Source organism: Microtus pennsylvanicus, chromosome 20 (assembly GCF_037038515.1).
Source record: "Microtus pennsylvanicus isolate mMicPen1 chromosome 20, mMicPen1.hap1, whole genome shotgun sequence".
Lineage (NCBI taxonomy): Eukaryota > Metazoa > Chordata > Mammalia > Rodentia > Cricetidae > Microtus > Microtus pennsylvanicus.
The window spans coordinates 12,171,669-12,189,749 of record NC_134598.1 but is presented as its reverse complement, the minus strand read 5'-3'; the positions used below and the strand labels follow the sequence as shown (position 1 = coordinate 12,189,749).

Genomic DNA, 18,081 nt, shown 5'->3' with positions numbered 1-18,081 from the left:
AATTCTCAAGCCACTGGGCACTTGCCAACAAAAGATTGTTTCCCAGAAGAGGGAAACAAAGTGAGCCCTGGGCCATGAGAGCAGATGAGACATGAGGACGTTCAAGCCCGAAGTTCAGGAAGTTAGAAGTAAGGGTCAACATGTTACACAACAAAAGCAAACTATTTAAAGGTTTAGACTTTGGACATGAAAAACCACGAAGTCTGAGACAGGTCAGATACTGCAGAAGGAAAGAACAGCACTGGCAGCTGTGAGAAACTATCCACAATGAAACACAGAGGGAAAACGACTAAAAGAAAAGACCAGAACCCCACACTCTAACACACATACAGAAGAGCATCACACTCTAAATGTATGTGTGCACATGTACACACACACGCACAGAGACCACACAGCCCAGAAGAAAACTATACTGCACGGGGAAAGCATAAAACTGCTTACAGAAGACTCTCTCAGCAGCAAACAGCACAGATGTCACAGACAGAGCAGCTCCTGTGGGAACCAAAGTGTGAGGGAAGACAACAAAGCAAAATCTTTTCAACTAAGAGAAAGAATACGTACATCGACCTCCAAGTCTGCGGCCAGTGAACTGCAAAAACTAAAGTAGCATATGCAAACAGGAAACATGTTAAAGGTGACCTTCAAGCAGAAAGAAAATGACAGCTGGAAATCTAGACACACTCGAAACCAAAGAGCAACACTGGAAACAGAAACTATGTGTAGAAAACTGAAGATTATTACTCATTATTTATCTCTTTAAAATAATCAAATGTTCAGTGCAAAAATCAAAGTGCATGATGAGATTTAAAATATATGACGTATATGATAATCACTGCACAGAGCTGGAAGAGAAAATACACTTCCAAGGTTCTTACTCTGCGCATAGGCGGTATGCAGCTGGGAAGCAGACAGTGACAGGTGAAAGGAGTGTACTCTAAGTCATAAACTACACTAACACAACAAAAATCAGCCAGGAAGTCAAAGAAAGTAAGAGTGAAATTATAAAAATAATGAATACAAAAGGAGGAATAAGAAAAATCAAATAGAACAACAGAATACAAATGGTAAGACAAGAGATTTAGCCAAATTTTATCAATATTGCATTAAATATAAGTGGCCTAAATACACAAGTCAATGGGCACATATTAGTAAAGAAGGATAAAAAGCAAGACTTGCTCTAAACAGAAAGGTCCAAATAAAAGGATGAGAACAAGGCAGGCATGAATCACCAGAATATGCAATGGCCCATGATGTAATTTTGATTCACAAGTTATCAGAATTCAGAAAATATTTTCATATTCAAATCCTCAAGACTTGAGTCCTACGTTGTATTAAAACTACATTACTCTCATCCTAATACAATTCAGTATTATGTCACACAGTTATGCTTTGGTGGGAACGCCATGGTGGACAGATGGTGGAATATATGTCATGGCATTAAAGAAATAAGTCTTTGACAGATTTTCTCAGTTTTTAAAGTACAAATTGGTATTTGACCACAGCTGTCAAATTTATATACGTAGAATTTTTCTGATCATCCCTAAATTGTACTTTTGCTGTCTGTAGAATCAGGAGTAATACTCATTTTACTCTTAATACTGGTAATCTGTTTTATTTATTTATTTATTTATTTTTGGCCAAAGGTTTGTCAATTGGGGGAGGTTGTTTGCTTGTTCTTTCAAGACAGGGTTTCTCTGTAGCTTTGGAGACTGTCCTGGAACTAGCTCTGTAGACCAGGCTAGCCTCAAACTCACAGAAATCCACCTGCCTCTGCCTCTCAAGCGCTGGGATTAAAGGCATGCGCCACCACTGCCCGGCGAGGTTTGTCAATTTTATTGATGTTTTAAAGAATCCAGTTATTTTGTTTTCTATGTCTCTTGTTAATTTCACTGAATTCCGCTCTCTTTATCTTTCCCATTTTTCTACTCACTGTGTTTGAACTTTCCTTTGGTTTTTTAGGCTGATAAAGTAAGATTGTTCATTTATGACTTTTCCTGGGCTACAGAGATAGCTAAACAGTTAAGAATGTTTACTGTGCAGTCATGAAGACCAGAGTTCAGATCCCTGCACCCACGAGACAAGTCTAGCATCCTGACATAAACCTATAACCGCAGCTCTAGGGATGAAGAGGAGACAGAAAGATCACTGACGCTCGCCATTGTCTAGCCTAATCGAGAAAATGGTTCAAGGAAAGACCTTGTCTCAAAGGTATAGGCAGAGAGCCATAGGGGAAACATCCCCTGCCGCCTCCTGGCCTCTGCACACACACAGGGGGACATACATCCCCTCTCACTCACACAACACACACACATACACAACAAATAAATAAATATATTTCCTGTTTCCTAATGCTACACAGTTCTCTCTGCCATTTCATTTCAGTCTGGGGTAGGGGTATGATGAGAGCTGGCCATGAATTTAAGGACAAATAAAAAGGAAAATATCAAGGAAAGGAAATTCTACAATGTAAAATACAGACAATATTGACAATCAGCAGAAGAAAGGTAAAATCACCAAAACAACTCCTCCAAGTAAGAAGAACCAGACCGGAGGAGTTCCAGAGTGACAACCATACTGTGTTAGAGATAAAGCCAGACAGCCAGCAGTCAGCGCAGCGTTTCCCAGGCAGAGCTAGGCTATTTCACACACTCACAGATGCTTCCAATGAGGCCCAGCCTCAGTGAAGGCTGAGAGCAACAAGGCAAATGTGCTCACGAGCTGCATCCCAAGAAGTCATCCCAAGGGAATGGATGGAAGGACACATGGTTTTCTTACCCTCTGGGCTTTCGCAAGTTCTTCTTTCAACCTTTCATAGCCCTTCTCTCTAACTTCCAGAACAGATGGGCTTCGTAAACGTGACAGGCTATCCGTACTCAACCCAAAGATGTCATCGCTGCAAACAGGAGCCTCTGTGACGGTGGCGCCCTGCAAAAACTCCCTCTCAGCATTACAGCTGTCCTTCCTTGATGTCAGCTTCGTGAGGCCCACTGTCACCCCAGACGTCACAGATGATGCAGGGTCCGAAACGTGAATGCTGCAAGGAGAGGAAGCTCAGAAGGTGTGCAATAAACGTTCCAAGGGACTAGCCGATCTACACTTAACTAACGGTGGGTCTCGCGCCAGCTACACTTCAGGGCTCAACAGTGGCTACCATTCATCATGCACAACACAGAAAGGGCTACTGAGTACTACTTCTCGAGGACAGGGTCATGGCTGCAGCTGAAGGCTGAATCAAGTCTGCATGGCTCTCCTAAGGGCACACGCAGGAACTGATGACACTGTATGACCTGTAAAACTCGAGATGAAATTTCTGTGACCACAAGTTTTACTGGAAGAGTCATACTGATTCATTTACATACTGCCTGCGGAACAAAAGTGAAGAACCGGTACAAAACCTGTATGGCCTGGGGCTGGAGAGAGGGCTCGGAGGTTAACAGCACTTGCTGTTCTTTCAGAGGACACAGATTTGAATCTCGGGCCTGGCATGATGGCTGAAACCATCTGTAACTCAGTTCAGGGCATCTGATGCCATCTTCCAGCCTCCACAGGGACTATACACGAGGTACAGATATATATGCAAGCAAAACATCCATATACAAAAAGTAAATACAATCTTTTAAAAGAGAAAACTATATGGCCTGCTAAACCTACAGTGGATATCTGCATAAGTTTGCCAATTCCTGGTCTAAGGATTAAAATATATCACTCTACATGGGCATACTTTTATCATTTAAATTTTCTAAAAAGGATAATTTAAGACATCAAGCAAACTTTTAAAAATAACAGTTATCCAAAATAAGTGTGATGGCTCTCTGTACCTGATGTTAGGTATCTGCGTGCTGGTGACCTCACACCCGACACTGGGTATCTGATATGAGGTATCTGTGTGCTGGTGACCTCACACCTGACATCGGGTATCTGTGTGCTGGTGACCTCATACCTGACATTGGGAATCTCCGCACAGTTTAAACGCCTAGGGGATGAGTACACAGGCTGTGTGGGAAGATCAGAAAGATCTAAGGCATTAGCCTGGAGAGGAGCAGAGCATAAAGACGAAGGGTGTGGCCGGTAGATGACGCTCGGGGAGGTCGTCTGCTCTTGGGTTCCTGGGTCACACACACCAAGAAGGTCCGGAGAAGTAGGTGAAGCAAGATTCACTTCATGGAAGCCTTCCAAGGGGTCATTAGCCATAGCAAAGACTTCATCCTAAGACAGTCTAAGCTAAAGCCAAAAGAATACAGTTATTTTTAAGGACTTAATTCAAAACTGAATCAAAATACATAAGCTGTAAAACAATCTATATAATAAAGTTCACGCTTACAAAAAAATACTGTTTAAAAAGAAAAATAAAAAACCTACTTAACATTTACAACGTGATCTCATGGTAGAAATACCACAGAAGGTAACCTGATTTGGAAGAGATATGAAAATACAGAAATATTGTCACAGTAGGTACAATTAACAGATATGAAGAATGAAGAGAAAAGCTTTCTTAACTTCTTAGCTTTGCTATCATCTATAACCTTGACTAGAAAGAGAGATAAACACATTTAGAACAAGTTAGCCTTAAGTTCAACTATCTATCCTGCCTTGTACTGGATGTGACTTGGATAAACCACTGGTTTTTATTTTTGAAAGCATTTTAAATTTATATAAGAATGTCAGAGCTGATGAGTAGCAGTCCCCACAATCTGGGTGTTATTAACATGTCTGAGTCGTTTGAGAATGTTTCAACCCATTAACATGTACATATATATACATGGACATACACACTGTATTCCAAGTCCAAGGATATTCTCCTAGCTGATCATAAAGTCATCAAATCTAGGCAGTAAATGATTAAAATTACCACCAAATGCACAAGCCCCAATCAAAATTCACTGACTGCCCCACCGCTGGACTTCATGGTCAGGTCCCAGATCCAGTTCTGGGTTATATGTTCATTAACCTAAACCCAAATGGCGGACTAGGAATGGGCCTAACTACAACCCCCCACACCCCATCTCCTGGCTGCCGTGAGCACTGAAGGCAATCCCTAAAATCACTCAGGGATACTGTGCTCCTGAGAAACATTTACTTCATGGCCATTAACAACAGCACGCTTCAGTTTCTACATTAGTAAAAATATATATACATAATATTGTTCAACGAATTTACAAAATGTTTGCAAAAAATAAGACATGTCTCCCTCCAGTTGCTCTCTCAATTGTAAAGCCAAGAATCTTGTAAACCATTCAGTGATTTTTTTTTTTTAATCTACATGGAAAAGTCCAAAAAGTCAGAACCTATAAAGTCCCGAACCCACTCCTTTCCAATCTGGTCCTTCCTAGGGAAGCACTGGGAAGACCATGAGCCATCCTTCCTGGACCTTCATGTCAAACAGCAGCTGGACATGCCACTTCTTCCCCAATATACAGAAATACCCATTCACTTGTGAAACCAATAAATCACCAATAAAAAGCCTTATAAAATATCCAGCAGAGAATAAAAACGTTGCAGAAAGTAGATACAATGTTAACAGCCTCTCAAAATCACAAGACTACTTACTATGTGACCATGTAGGGACAACCAAAATTGTATCAAATAAATCTATAAATTCCCAACTTCAAAGTAAATGAATTTATAAATAGCAAACTTATTGACAGCAAATAGTACTTTCTGTCCCCAAAGCTTAATAATTTAATGCAAAATATTTACTGTGCCAAATGAAAGCTCAGACAGTACTTTCTAAATTATCTTTTTCATTAAAAAAAGTAATTTCATTTATTATGTAATTCACATGCAAACACACAGAGAGGAAAAGTCTATGCTAAAAGTATATATTTCATTTTCATAAAGCTTACTAATTAATTCATGCTAAGGTAGGAAAAAACAACAACTTTGAGATAGTGTCTATTTGACAACCTCATGTACGACCATCTCGTGACCGTACAATATCAAGCTCATTCCCCGTCACCTCCTCTTATCCCTCTCCCACTCGGGTTGATGCTTTCTTCTCCCAACGAGCCCCCTCCCACCAGGTCCTTATTTTATCCATGCAGGGCTTATGCAGGCAGCCACCGCTGCTGTGTGCCTAGCAACAGCCACGCCACACCCACAGAGCAGTGCCGGTGGTGTCCGCCCATCCTCTCGCTCTCATCCTCCCACCCTCTTGGGGATGCTCCCTGGGCCAGCCAGCAAGTGTACCGCGCAGGACCGAGCACTCAGCAGTCCTGAGCACCCTGGCCTCTTAGGCTTCTCTGCACTACCCATCACCGTCTGCAAAAAGAAGTTTCTCTGACCCACACTGGGAGCAGCACTAGCCTAGGAGTATTAATGCACATATTTAGAAGGCAGTTAGGCTGCATGTCCACCTCATAAAACATCAGGATTATGTTCTATGCTAGGGCCCGTGATGTCTCCAGCCATAGGTTTACGGCCAGGTTTGTAGTATCAACCATGGAACAGTTCTCAAATCTAATCAGGAAGCTACTGGGTAATCCCACAACATTCTGGCCACTACGACACAAGCACGCATGTCTTGCTTGCAGGTCAGGATTGTAGCATGTAGGACCCAGAGCTGGCGAGACCGCTGATGACTCTTCTCCCCCAGACGTCACAGCACCTTCTGGCACTGTGAACAGTAGGCAGCGGAGAGAGCTGCCAGCTCAGTGCCAGCCTGCTGTCTCCTGTCTCACATCCAGCACATGGTACCTCCTTCAGCAAAGGGCTCTTTACCATCTAAGCCTGGTGGTTAACCAAGGGCAAAGGCAGAAGCCTGTATTTAAGCTGAGATTTCAACAGTAACTATGGCCCTTTCTTCTATCCCGTGTGTATCTAATTTAACTTTGTATACCCTAAAGGCTCACCGAATTACAGAGTACAACCGCATTGTAATTTCTAGAAATGCAGAATGAGACAAATCTTCTGGAAGAAAACGTGGCGATACCTAGCAAAGTGGCAGATTCGTGCAGCGTGCGACCCAGCATGCTCTTAGAACTTCGGCCCAAGGACAAACAGGCAAACTGGGAAAAAAAAAAAAAAGATAAACATATCATTTTTAACAGCAAAAGACTGACTTGCAAGGTGAGGAACGGTCTCATAATGAAGTGCTACTTGTGGATATAAGAAGACGAAGCGTATCTACACACACCGCAGTGAATGACCTGAGGACATGCTGATAAATCTAACAGCATGCAGGGAAACAGCTGTGTAGGTACAGGAAGCCACTCTTGAAAACCTTTACCCCAGCACGCATGTGGCGGACAACAGGCAGTTCTCCTTCCACTGTGCCATGGGGACCTGGAATCACACAGATGTGTCCAGTCTGCTCACAGGCCCAAAAGCTACTTCTAAATCTAGGAGAGGTGTGTACAGGTACAAACAGCCTTCTCTGCTATGGGGTGTATGTAGCTGCACATACGTACATGTTTACCTTAGAACTGGAAGATTTTCCTAGAAACACAACCAGAAAAGTTTTCTATAGTGGGAGTGAGGAACCAGGTGGAGGGAACAGTGGCGAGGGCCAGACTCTCATTGTTTATAGGTTTGAATTTTAACTTGAAACCATATGAATATTAATTTTTTAAATCTTTGAAAGTAGAAACATCTAACATAGAGATGGTAGCTTAACCACATATAAAGTAAGTGCTTCACACAACTTAAAAACAATAAAGTAAATCCTAACAATGTTTTCTAAAACAAGTGTAGTAGAAATATCATAAATTATTTCCAGTGATCATATTAGCAGTAACACTGATGGTTTTATTCCATATAAAATCAAACAAGTAAGTTATCTTAATGTCATCTGTGACCAAAATGCTTTTAGATATGACAAAAGTTTAATACAAATACAAACTCAAAAAAACTAACTCTTGGCCGGGCAGTGGTGGCACACGCCTTTAATCCCAGCACTTGGGAGGCAGAGGCAGGAGGATCTTTGTGAATTCGAGGCCAGCCTAGTCTACAAGAGCTAGTTCCAGGACAGGCACCAAAAACTACAGAGAAACCCTGTCTCAAAAATCAAACACACACACACACACACAACTAACTCTTAAGTGCCTTTAAATCAAAAATACTATTTTTTCCCTCTTGTGGAAAAGACCTGCTAATCAGCTTAGGAACTACTACTGTGCTCCCTGAAGATCCTCAAGCCCTTTTCTCTGTTCCTGTGTTAGTGGCTATTGTGATCCTCGTCTAGATCCTCTGAACTTATACTAAGCGGATTTTCTAAAAACATTTCCTCATGATCTAAGCCAGCTGCATGATATACCGGACTGTAAGGATGAGCTTACTTTTCCCTTTATCAGCTCTACAAATGATGAGTTGATCCCGGTGTGTCTTCTGTGACAGTGTGGTCTGAAGGAGGATGCCCAGAATCCATGTCAACAGTAGGATGGACTGGCATCCTACTTGGAACCCCAACACTGCTAGGGGGTGGGGGAGTGAGGGGCTCTCCCTGGGCAGCCAGGTTAATGAGACTGCCTCAAATGACAAGGTGTATGTTGCCTGAGCAGCATTCAAGATTGACTTCTGGCCTCTATTAATACACATGTGTACAGACAGACAGACGGACGGACGGACACACACACACACACACACACACCACACCATACCACACAGGAAAATCAAAGAAAGCAAAGGCAAAGGAATGCAGAAATAACAAGTGAAAGCCCCTCCCCCACTAAGAAGAAAAAGTTCTCAGCAGGGTGTTCAGGTGACCAAGGTATGGCCTCAAAACACTCACTAAACACGAATGCAATGGCTAACACAAAGGAGGGCGTTGGGCCTGCTTCTGCTAAACCACCAGGACAATCTGTGCGCACCAGTTCTCACATCTGGAATCTGTACCATGACCTCTACCTTAAGGGCGGAAGATACAGAAGCAGTTAGCACTTAGCAGCCCTGAGACATGTGCGTGCCTTCAATGCTTCTGTTCTGATGCACTTGAGCACTGATTAATGTCAAATCCCCCCAGGATTAACTCAGTCTCCAGGGATGGAGAGGACCTGTCGCTCTTGCAGAGGACCTGGGGTCTGGTTTCAGGCACCCATCCATACCTCCTTACAGGAGATCTGGTGCCCCCTTCTGGCCTCTGGGGGCACTGCACACACGGGGCTCACATACCTTCATGCATGCAGGACAACTAGGCTGGTTTCATACTCCCAAAGACCAAAGGTGACTTCCAATCAGGGGGAAACTAATCAGAAGAATGTGCTTCTGAACGCTGACATGCAGTTGTTGTTACCGTTTCTCCTTCTGAAGTCAGTATTCTCACAGCAGAAACAGCGGCCAACCTCTACTGAAAGTTAACTTTCACACAGGGGTATTAAGAAATGTAGTAACAGACTAAATGATGCCCAGCAAAAGTCAAGCAATTACAAAAATGACATTTTTCTTCGTAAAATCCACACTTGAAATGAAAACTAAAGGATCCATAAGACAGCTCAAATCACTCAAATCATCAGGATGAGTTAGTGATAAAATATTTTCCAAGAAGTATCTTAGAAGCTGGGTATGGGAATACACGCCCGTACTCCCACGTTCTGGCTAAAGCTGGAGGATCTCCAGACTGAGGCCAGCCTGAGCTACATAAGGAACAGTCTCCAGAAAATAAAAATAAAGAAAGGGTAACGAATAAAAGAGCATCTGAGGACATGAATAAAATACACACTGAAAAGTGTCTCCAACCATAAGTCCCTCCACCAACGCAGCAATCCAATCAGACCAAATCAAACCGAACTAGAAAAAGCCCAGGTTTAATGGGTACAACGTTCCCAGATGATTTTCCATTAAAACCAAGCATCTTTTTCCTGGAGGCAGTTTAAATACCCTGTTGGGAGTGGCCTTGAGCATCTCTGGCGGAGGGGCATCATTTGGTGGGCTTTCTGAGATGCTGTAGGGTTTGGAGAGAGATGGGGCAAGGGGGCTTGGGGTGAAACATCCACCAGAACACATATAAATAATATAGAAGAAAGCTAGGAACATGATACATAATAATAGTCCAAATGAACAAAAAAAACAAAAAAAAGGCATTTTCCCACTATGTATTCTCAATTTGACTTCCCTTGATAAATGAGAAGCAGAAAAGAATCATATTCCCAGGGGCTGGAGAGATGGCTCAGAGGTTAAGAGCATTGCCTGCTCTTCCAAAGGTCCTGAGTTCAATTCCCAGCAACCACATGGTGGCTCACAACCATCTGTAATGGAGTCTGGTGCCCTCTTCTGGCCTGCAGGCATCTACACAGACAGAATATTGCATACATAATAAATAAATATTTGAAAAAAAAAGAATCATATTCCCAAATCGACTTGGTATATCTGAAAATTAATTTCTCTATTAATAAAAAGAGAACTACGCTTTAGAAACAGACAATGGTTACATGGCATCGGAGGAGAAGCACTAGTGCCGGAACGGAAAAGCCAAGGCTCTCACCTTTTAAACACTTCTTTTATTAGTAGTATTACTGTGCATGAGTGTGTGTAGGCATGAGACTGTCACAGGGCCCATGTGGAGGGGCAGAGAACAAACCTGCAAGTTCGAGAGCAACCCAATCTGCTACATATGAGACCCCGCCTCGAAACACCAAAACAGAGTAGAAGCACCATTTCCTTCTTTCAATGTATTCTTTGCTGATTTGCACTGAGGGCTGGGAAGACAGCTGTATGCATCTCCACCATTTTTCCCCCTTTTCTTTTTTTAGACAGGGTCTCTCTCACTAGATAGCCCTGGCTGATCTAGAACTTTCTAGGTAGACCAGGCTGGCTCCAAACTCAGCATTCTGCCTGCCTCTGCTTCTTGAATGCTGGATTTAAAGGAATGTGCCACCACACTGGTCAGATATTTTTTTTTTAATTCTCAGATGACTTTTAAATTTAGCACGGATGTTTAAAGACTGGCTCTTGACATTAAACATTAGATTGCTACTTCAACAGTATATCATAAACTGAAGTGTTACAAATTCCACCTATTAGTTCACTTCCTTAAACATCTCTGTTGACTTCCAGTATACACAACAGAAGAATGGCCGCCAGCTTCCGCTCATCAGGGCACAGCCCAGTGCTGATGTCTAAGAACACAGCAGCGGACAGGCTAAATCAATGGTATGTGGTCGATGAGAGCCAAGGATGACCCTGCAGGCACAAGGGATGGAGGAGAAGGGTGCTCTGAGGAGAGTAAATTACAACTTCCATCTTAAATGCTAAGTAGGTGTCCACTGGATTGACAAAGCAGGGAAGTAAGACAGGATGCTCAGGGAATTAAGGTCTGACACTAAGGACACTAGCAAAGGAAAGAGTGACAGATAATCAAGCAGGGAAGGCAGCTGAGGGACAGACTATTAAATGCTTCATTTAACAAGAAAATGTTGCTTGGCGTTGATCCTGAAGAGTCAGACCTTCATGGGAAATGCAGCCAGACTGTAATACGATCATTGGGGGAAAGGATCCAAGGTGGGGATGGCTTTAAATAGAGGAACTGGTTCCATGGTTCCCACAAAGGACTACATAAATGACAAAGGTCACACCCTCGGAGTACCTACTAGAGCAGGAGCTGGATGTTTGCTTTTATCTACATATATACAGAACCTAGCTGAGCGTCCTCTAAAATGGTCCCAGTCCTTACTTTACAGAAACAGACTCAGAGACAGGGATGAGTAGAGGCCAATAGTCCACAAATAAGTAAGAAGAGGCAAGCCGGGCTGTGTCTGATGCCAACACTTGACCCCACTACACTAAAGACAAAGTTACAAGACAAAAATGACAGAAAGACAGGGACAGCAGAGCCAGCTCATCACATCCACCCTGAGAGGTGATGAACACCCACACAGAAGAACGTTAACAACTCAACTCTGCTGTTTCCTCAAGCACAGTCACTGAAGTCAACACTGGCCACTTTTCGTGTCCTTCCTATTCTTTCCCTCTCCTTCGCTGGTTGCAATCACCATGTCCTCCTTTGTTTACTACTTTGCTGAGATTTTTTTTTAACTTGTTAAAGTCTTTTAGAGAGCTGTGTGTGTGCGTGTATGCGCGTGTGTGTGTGTCTGTGTGTGTGTGTGTGTGTGCTCGTGTGTGTGCATGTGAGGACCAGAGGACAATACCTCTGGTGCTGTTACTCAGGCACATTCACCCTGCTCTGATGAAGGGTCTCTCACTGACCTGGAGCTCATCAGCTATGCTAGGCTAGCTCTGGAGATGGGCTGATTTCAGCCTCCCCGACACTGGGATCCCAGGTGCAGTCACCAGACCAAACCTGTGGTGGTCTGAATGAGGAATGTACCCACAGGCTCTCATACATAACACTTGGTTCTCAGTTGGTTTGGGGAGGTGGTGCTCCATTGGGGGTACACTTTGGTAGCGCATAGCCTAACCCTACTTCCCTGCTTCATGCCTGCTGTTAAACATGGGCTCTCTCTGCTTCCTGCTCTGGCTGCCTGCTGCCACGCTGTCCCCGCCAGTATGGATTCCTAAGCTGCTGGAACTATAATCCAAAATAAACTCTGCTATAAGCTGCTTTGGTCATGTTTTATCACAGCAGCAGAACAGTTACTAATACACAGCGTTTTACATGGAGATCAAAGTCAAGCAATCCCTTTACCAACTGAGCCTTCTCCTCCACTTGCCTCACAGGGCCTCAAAAAGCATAACATGCAAATTAAAAGAAACAGTAGCTTGATTTACTGAAGCCAATGTATTCCTGGGTCTTATTCAGCTGCTAAAAATGAATAAAATCTACCATTTTTGGTTACTAGCAGCAAAATAGGTTAGGCACAGAAAAAGATAAGGATTCCCGTTTCCCCAGCTAGTGTAGAAACTTAAAACACTGGTCTTTTTGTTAACCACGAGCAACAAATCTCTCAAACTCCCAGCATTCTGCTAACTTCCACCTTCTTCTAAGCCTTGGTCTGCAGCTGTAGCAACTGAACCATGCTGCCAGCATTCGGGTGTCAGTCTACGGACGACTCCAGACAACTTAAGTGCGCCTAACTACCTCGTTCAGCTGTGAGGTGAAGCAAAAGACAGACAGCATAATCCAAGCTGCCAAAGGCACCCCTCTTACTTCTGTGGTCCCCCTGGCTCTCGTTCTGAGCGCGTCAATTTCTACGGTCAGCACAACTGCACAGGTTTATCCGGTGCAATCCCTCCTGAGCACCGAGCCCAAGGCTGCCGCTCTCAGCTGGGGTAGGATAAAGCCAGCTGCCCCTGAGCTCACAGACCCACCTCCGCAGGCAGGCATCCAGTTCACGAGAGAAGTACAAATGCAGCGCAAATATCAAAATTAGTAAATAACAAGCCAGAAATACGTACTCAACATGGCAGCAGGGAGGAAGGGCAGTGCAGTACCTTTCCGCCATGGTGGAAGCGAGGGTTACAGTAAAAGCCCATATCCGACACAGTCGTGTCCAGGCAGTGGGGGTGGAAGGGTAGGGAGGTGATGTTCGTTAGTTAAGGACAGCATTACCGCACAGGAGAAACTAGCTACATTTGATTTTACATTAGAAACCCTGACATTTGATTTCTAGAGCACCAAGTATATAGAGTAGCAAAACTGGGTGTCCCGCAGAATTATATATTGGCCAAAAGTTTAGTTTTAAAGTGTATCTTCCCAAACTATATCCTTATTGCTTTCTGTCATTACCGGAACACACACCTACCTACTAGTCACTCCGGCTTCCATCCCAGCACCCAACTACTGTAACCTGTTTTGACACTCAACAATTGTATACATATATTTTCACATCCATATATGTATATACATCCGTCTTAATGGTTTCTGCTGCGAGCTTTTGCTTTTTTTTTTGCATCCCGGGACCTGGACACAGGCTAAGCCAGCCCCTCCACCACTGAGCTATATCCCAGCCTCCTCTAAGTTTTGAGGAGCACATTATATAATTAATAAGGAACATCCCATGCTCCTACCTTAGACTCTACAGCTTCCTTTAACCCCCACGGACTTGCAGAGCAGATATGCAATGAATATTGTATTTAAAAAGCTCTGGTGCCATGAGAATTACATATTACACTCATATGACTATCTCATAAACGCTAAATTAAAACCATTTTTTAGCATTACGACCTACACATGCAGTGGCAGGGCAGTAATTAAGAACAGGCAATCCTTCAAGCACGAACTGGTGGGATGGGGTGACTAAGAGCATGCACGGCCTATCCAACAAGAAGCGATGCGTTTAGCAATGGTCCCCAGCCCTGCCACTGAAGCCGGCTGACTCCTCTGCTACCTGTCGTCACTAATTAGCCATCCGATCCCAGCTAAGCCACACAACAGCTAAGCTTCCTCAACTATAAAAGGCGAGGGTGTATAATGACCTAGCTCCTGGGTGGTGGGGGGAAATGAGTTGGAGTGAGCTGGGATCAGGACCTGGCACTCGAGAACCAGGAACTTTATAATAGTGGCAACAGCGATATTACCATCATCAGAGCTCCTGGGTCATTTTTAATCAGACACACAAATAACAACACCTTTCACCTGCATGCCCCTCCCCAGCTTAAACGCAAAGCTCTTTTTTAGAAAGACCAGTAACATAAAGAGCAACAGAGTTTAAAACTCCACTTGGAGTTTCAAAAGTTTTTTTTTTTTAAACCTGGCTTTGATATAAGCCAGTTATAAATGAGAACTAAGTACTACAGGCAAGTCATTCTGACTCTCTGCACTTCGGTCTCCATATTTGTAAAGTCTGATAAAGCACCTATAACCTAAGAATGTCCTTAGGACTAATGAGCCAAGGGTAGCCTCAAACGACAGGCACTGTGCCCAGTCTGCGGTCAAGCTAAGGTTCGTTCCTCATCCCCTCCCCCACATCTCAATGGAATGTCTAGTTAAACCCATATCCCACCTTGATAAAGTTCATGTTGGGCTGAAGCACAGAGAAGGACCAAACACTGGCATTTAAAAATGTTTCTACACAGTGTGCTCCATACATCAGTTACTCAAGGTCACATGCTTGGGGAGGCAGCGTGAAAGTCAGCCCTTTCAGCTAAGGAAGCTGCTCAGCAAGATCACCTCAGCACAGAAGAAAAGCCAATCTAATCCCTGCAACACATGCAAGACTGTAAGTTTCTACTGTGCCACAGCATAAAAAACGAGAGATGGGCTCCTCCTAGGAACGTTTCCATTTTTAAAAGTATCTGGGGAGCAACCATGTGCGCAGCAGAGTAGGGGCTTAAAGAAAATCCGAGGTAAAGAATATTTTTAAAAGCATAGAACTAGACTGATTCAAAAGGACAGCTAGATTTAAACAGAGACAATCACTAATCAGATCTCCATAAAGCAGGCGAACAGCAAACAGATCGTGGGAGGTTTGGATGTACTGGAAATCACTGGTGAGCGGCTACGTGAAGGGGGCAAGGAAGCATTCCACCAGACACACTCACTCACAAAAGTATGCATTAATTCAAAACCTCGCCAGACTGGAAAGAGAAAAAAAAAGTTTAAAGATGTTTGCTCTTATAGTTAGAATGCATCACTGAGTAACTTCGTGTAATTGTTAAGGTCCTGGGATACGTTCACTACGGCCTTTAAGGACTAAGATTCACACAAGCCAGGTTCAGAACGCAGTGTCTATCCAAACATGAAAAGTCCTCTCAAAACGCACAGCCCTAGTAAATAAATAACACATGCTAGCAGAACAAGGCCCCATAAAACTGGTGAAATATTTAACTGTACCAAATATTTACAATGATGGACTGCGTACCGATTCCGCCTCCTCTTTTCCTCGCGATTTGTCATTCATTGTTTAAAAACAAAAACTTAACAGTATAATGAACAGAGACTGGGTCTTTCAAAAGATGTACAATAGAACAGTTTGTTTTAATCCTCTTATCGGCCTCTCCAATTATGCAATCATTCCACAGCGCGCGGGGGGGGGGGGGATCACAGGGCTCTTTCCTTGACTCGGGGGACACTGAGGAAGTGTATAAACAGGTAGGTTGGGAACAAACGTTTCCTTGAAACTAAAGTGCCTCTGGGGCGTCCGTTCTAACTCGGTGCCGAGTGCTCCAGCCAGCCATTACGGATCAATGTTTTAATCTCCAACAACCGGCAACTCTTGACGTGCTGCAGCGTCCACCCGGCTCCATCCCTCCCCAGCCTCCAAGCTGCTTCTCCGCGGGCGGTGGGGCGAGCACGGCGGGGCGAGCGGCTCAAGCGGGGGATGGGGTGGGGAAAGAAGCCGGTTCACCACTCCTGCGTCCGAAGTGAAGCCGGGCCGATCGTGGACGAGAACCCGGGCACCCGCTCTCGGGTCGGCGACCCCCACACATCGCCGGCCAACCGCGCCGCCGGCGACTTCGGCAACTCCGTGACCCAGGCCGCGCCGGGCAGCCAGGTGAGCGCCGGGGACCGCTCGGACCGCGGAGTTAATGAGTAACCTGCCGAGCCGGAGCCGCCGCCCTCCGGGTCCCCGGGGCTCCGCAGTCGGCGGGCCACATCCGCACCCTCCCCGCCGCCTTCCGCACCTGCCCGGCAGCGCTCCGGGCCGGCGGAACCAGCGGGCGAGAGAGCGAGCGACGCGCCGAAGGGGGGCGGTGCTCACACCGCCGGAGCCTCTCCCTCCCGCCGCCGCCACTCACCTGCCGGACCCGCCGCGGCCACCGCCCGCGCTCAGCGGCGCTCGCTCGCAGAGTCGCAAGGGAGAGCGGCCCCGTCCCCCTCCCAGCTCCGGAGACGAGGAAGACGGCGGCGGATCGACCCCGCTCCACTCCGGGCGCTCTGCGATGGGAGCCGTGGAGGCAGAGCCGACCGCGCCTGCGCAGAGCACCGGGCGGGGAGCCGGGAGCGGCCGTCCCCCGGGAGAGGGGGCGGGACTAGAGGCGGGGCCTGGGGGGGGCCGAGGGGCTCGAACGCTGCGGCGCCCCCTGGCGCCAGGAGAGGCTCGGTGCAGGCTGCCCCGTGCGGAGTCCTGGGTCATCTAAGGGCGGTTTCCCTGGGAATCGCTCTGGCTGGGCCCCCTGGGGCTAACTTGGAGGGTGCTGAGCCCTCCTGGAATGGAAAGACGCTTGGACTGTCTGAGTTGAGGACGAGCAGAACCGACCTGAGATTCGGCGTCCATGGATACCAGAAGCTGAACCCGGGAGTGTGCGGTGGGGCTTGCGGGTAAACCCAGGTCCTTTCTAGCAATTTTCAGAGAAGGTCGTTCCTATGTCGGCCTTCTCTCATGTGTATGGGAACTGTTTTTATTGTTTTGTTTTGTTTATTAAACTTCCCACACTCGGTCTTTCAAGTTGGAAAAGCCAAAGTACAGACGGAATCAAGCTCCGATAGAAGGGGAGAGGGACAATCATTCCCGGTAATCGGTCAATGTGATACTCAGAGAAAGGGGCTGTCTTTCTGGGTTGAGTATATCTAGGAGGTGAAAACAAAAAGTAGGTTGTGAGTGTGGCTCCTGCGACCAGCCACCTACTGACCTCTGTGACCTTGAGCGCGTTCCTCTGCAGACACACCAACCCTCTCACTAAAAGACGGTTGTAAGAAGACCTACCTCACGGAGGTTTTCAGAGTTTAAATGGCTTAATATATGAGATCAGTGGACTGTGCCACAGAGTGTCCGAGGAATGTAGCCCTCCTACAATCCAACAGAAACCTAGAAAGTCATTTACTGTTTAATAATTCATCTCCAATATATTACCAATTCTTATTTGTTCTAATTCCCGAAGAATTCTTCACTTTTCTCCTCAGATGAAGCCTTCATCATTCCTAGACTCCTCATCCTCCCTTATGTTGTGTCTTTATCTGTTTATTGCTTTCCATCTCTGCACCTGCTAGACAGAAACACACACACACACATACACACACTTTTATCCCGTGTAGTCTCTCACTACTTAGCCCAGACTCCAGTTCCTTTGTGAACCATTCCCTAACCCTATTAGTGGTTCACTGTCCTTCCCTGTGTCCCATAAAACTTTAACTCTTGCACGTTCCACACCAACCTTTACTGGAGTTTCCTCTCTCTTTCCTTTAGACTGTGTCTTAGAGTAAGCACACAGCCTGGAGCCAGAGAACTCTGTAAATGTAGGAAGAGGACACACAAGCAAGTGCACTCTTTGGAAGATGAGCTCTTTACTCAGTATAAGACTCAAGACATCATG

At 45.2% G+C, this 18,081-nt stretch overlaps 1 protein-coding gene across 3 annotated transcripts in view; it reads right to left on the bottom strand.

The window, feature by feature from the left end:
- Positions 1–16,759, bottom strand: part of Rab3ip (RAB3A interacting protein) — a 41,428-nt gene extending 24,669 nt beyond the window's left edge. The window contains exons 1-4 of one of the 3 annotated variants that reach the window (XM_075954054.1): positions 16,567–16,759; positions 6,929–7,004; positions 3,941–4,221; positions 2,776–3,034 (exon numbers count right to left, since the gene is read on the bottom strand). In XM_075954054.1, the coding sequence (XP_075810169.1) occupies positions 2,776–3,034; positions 3,941–4,191 (510 nt within the window). In that variant the 5' untranslated portion in view covers positions 4,192–4,221; positions 6,929–7,004; positions 16,567–16,759. The remainder of the gene's footprint in view (positions 1–2,775; positions 3,035–3,940; positions 4,222–6,928; positions 7,005–16,566) is intronic. The other 2 variants (XM_075954050.1, XM_075954053.1) reach the window with 2 other exon arrangements.
- Between the last annotated feature and the right edge of the window lie 1,322 nt (positions 16,760–18,081).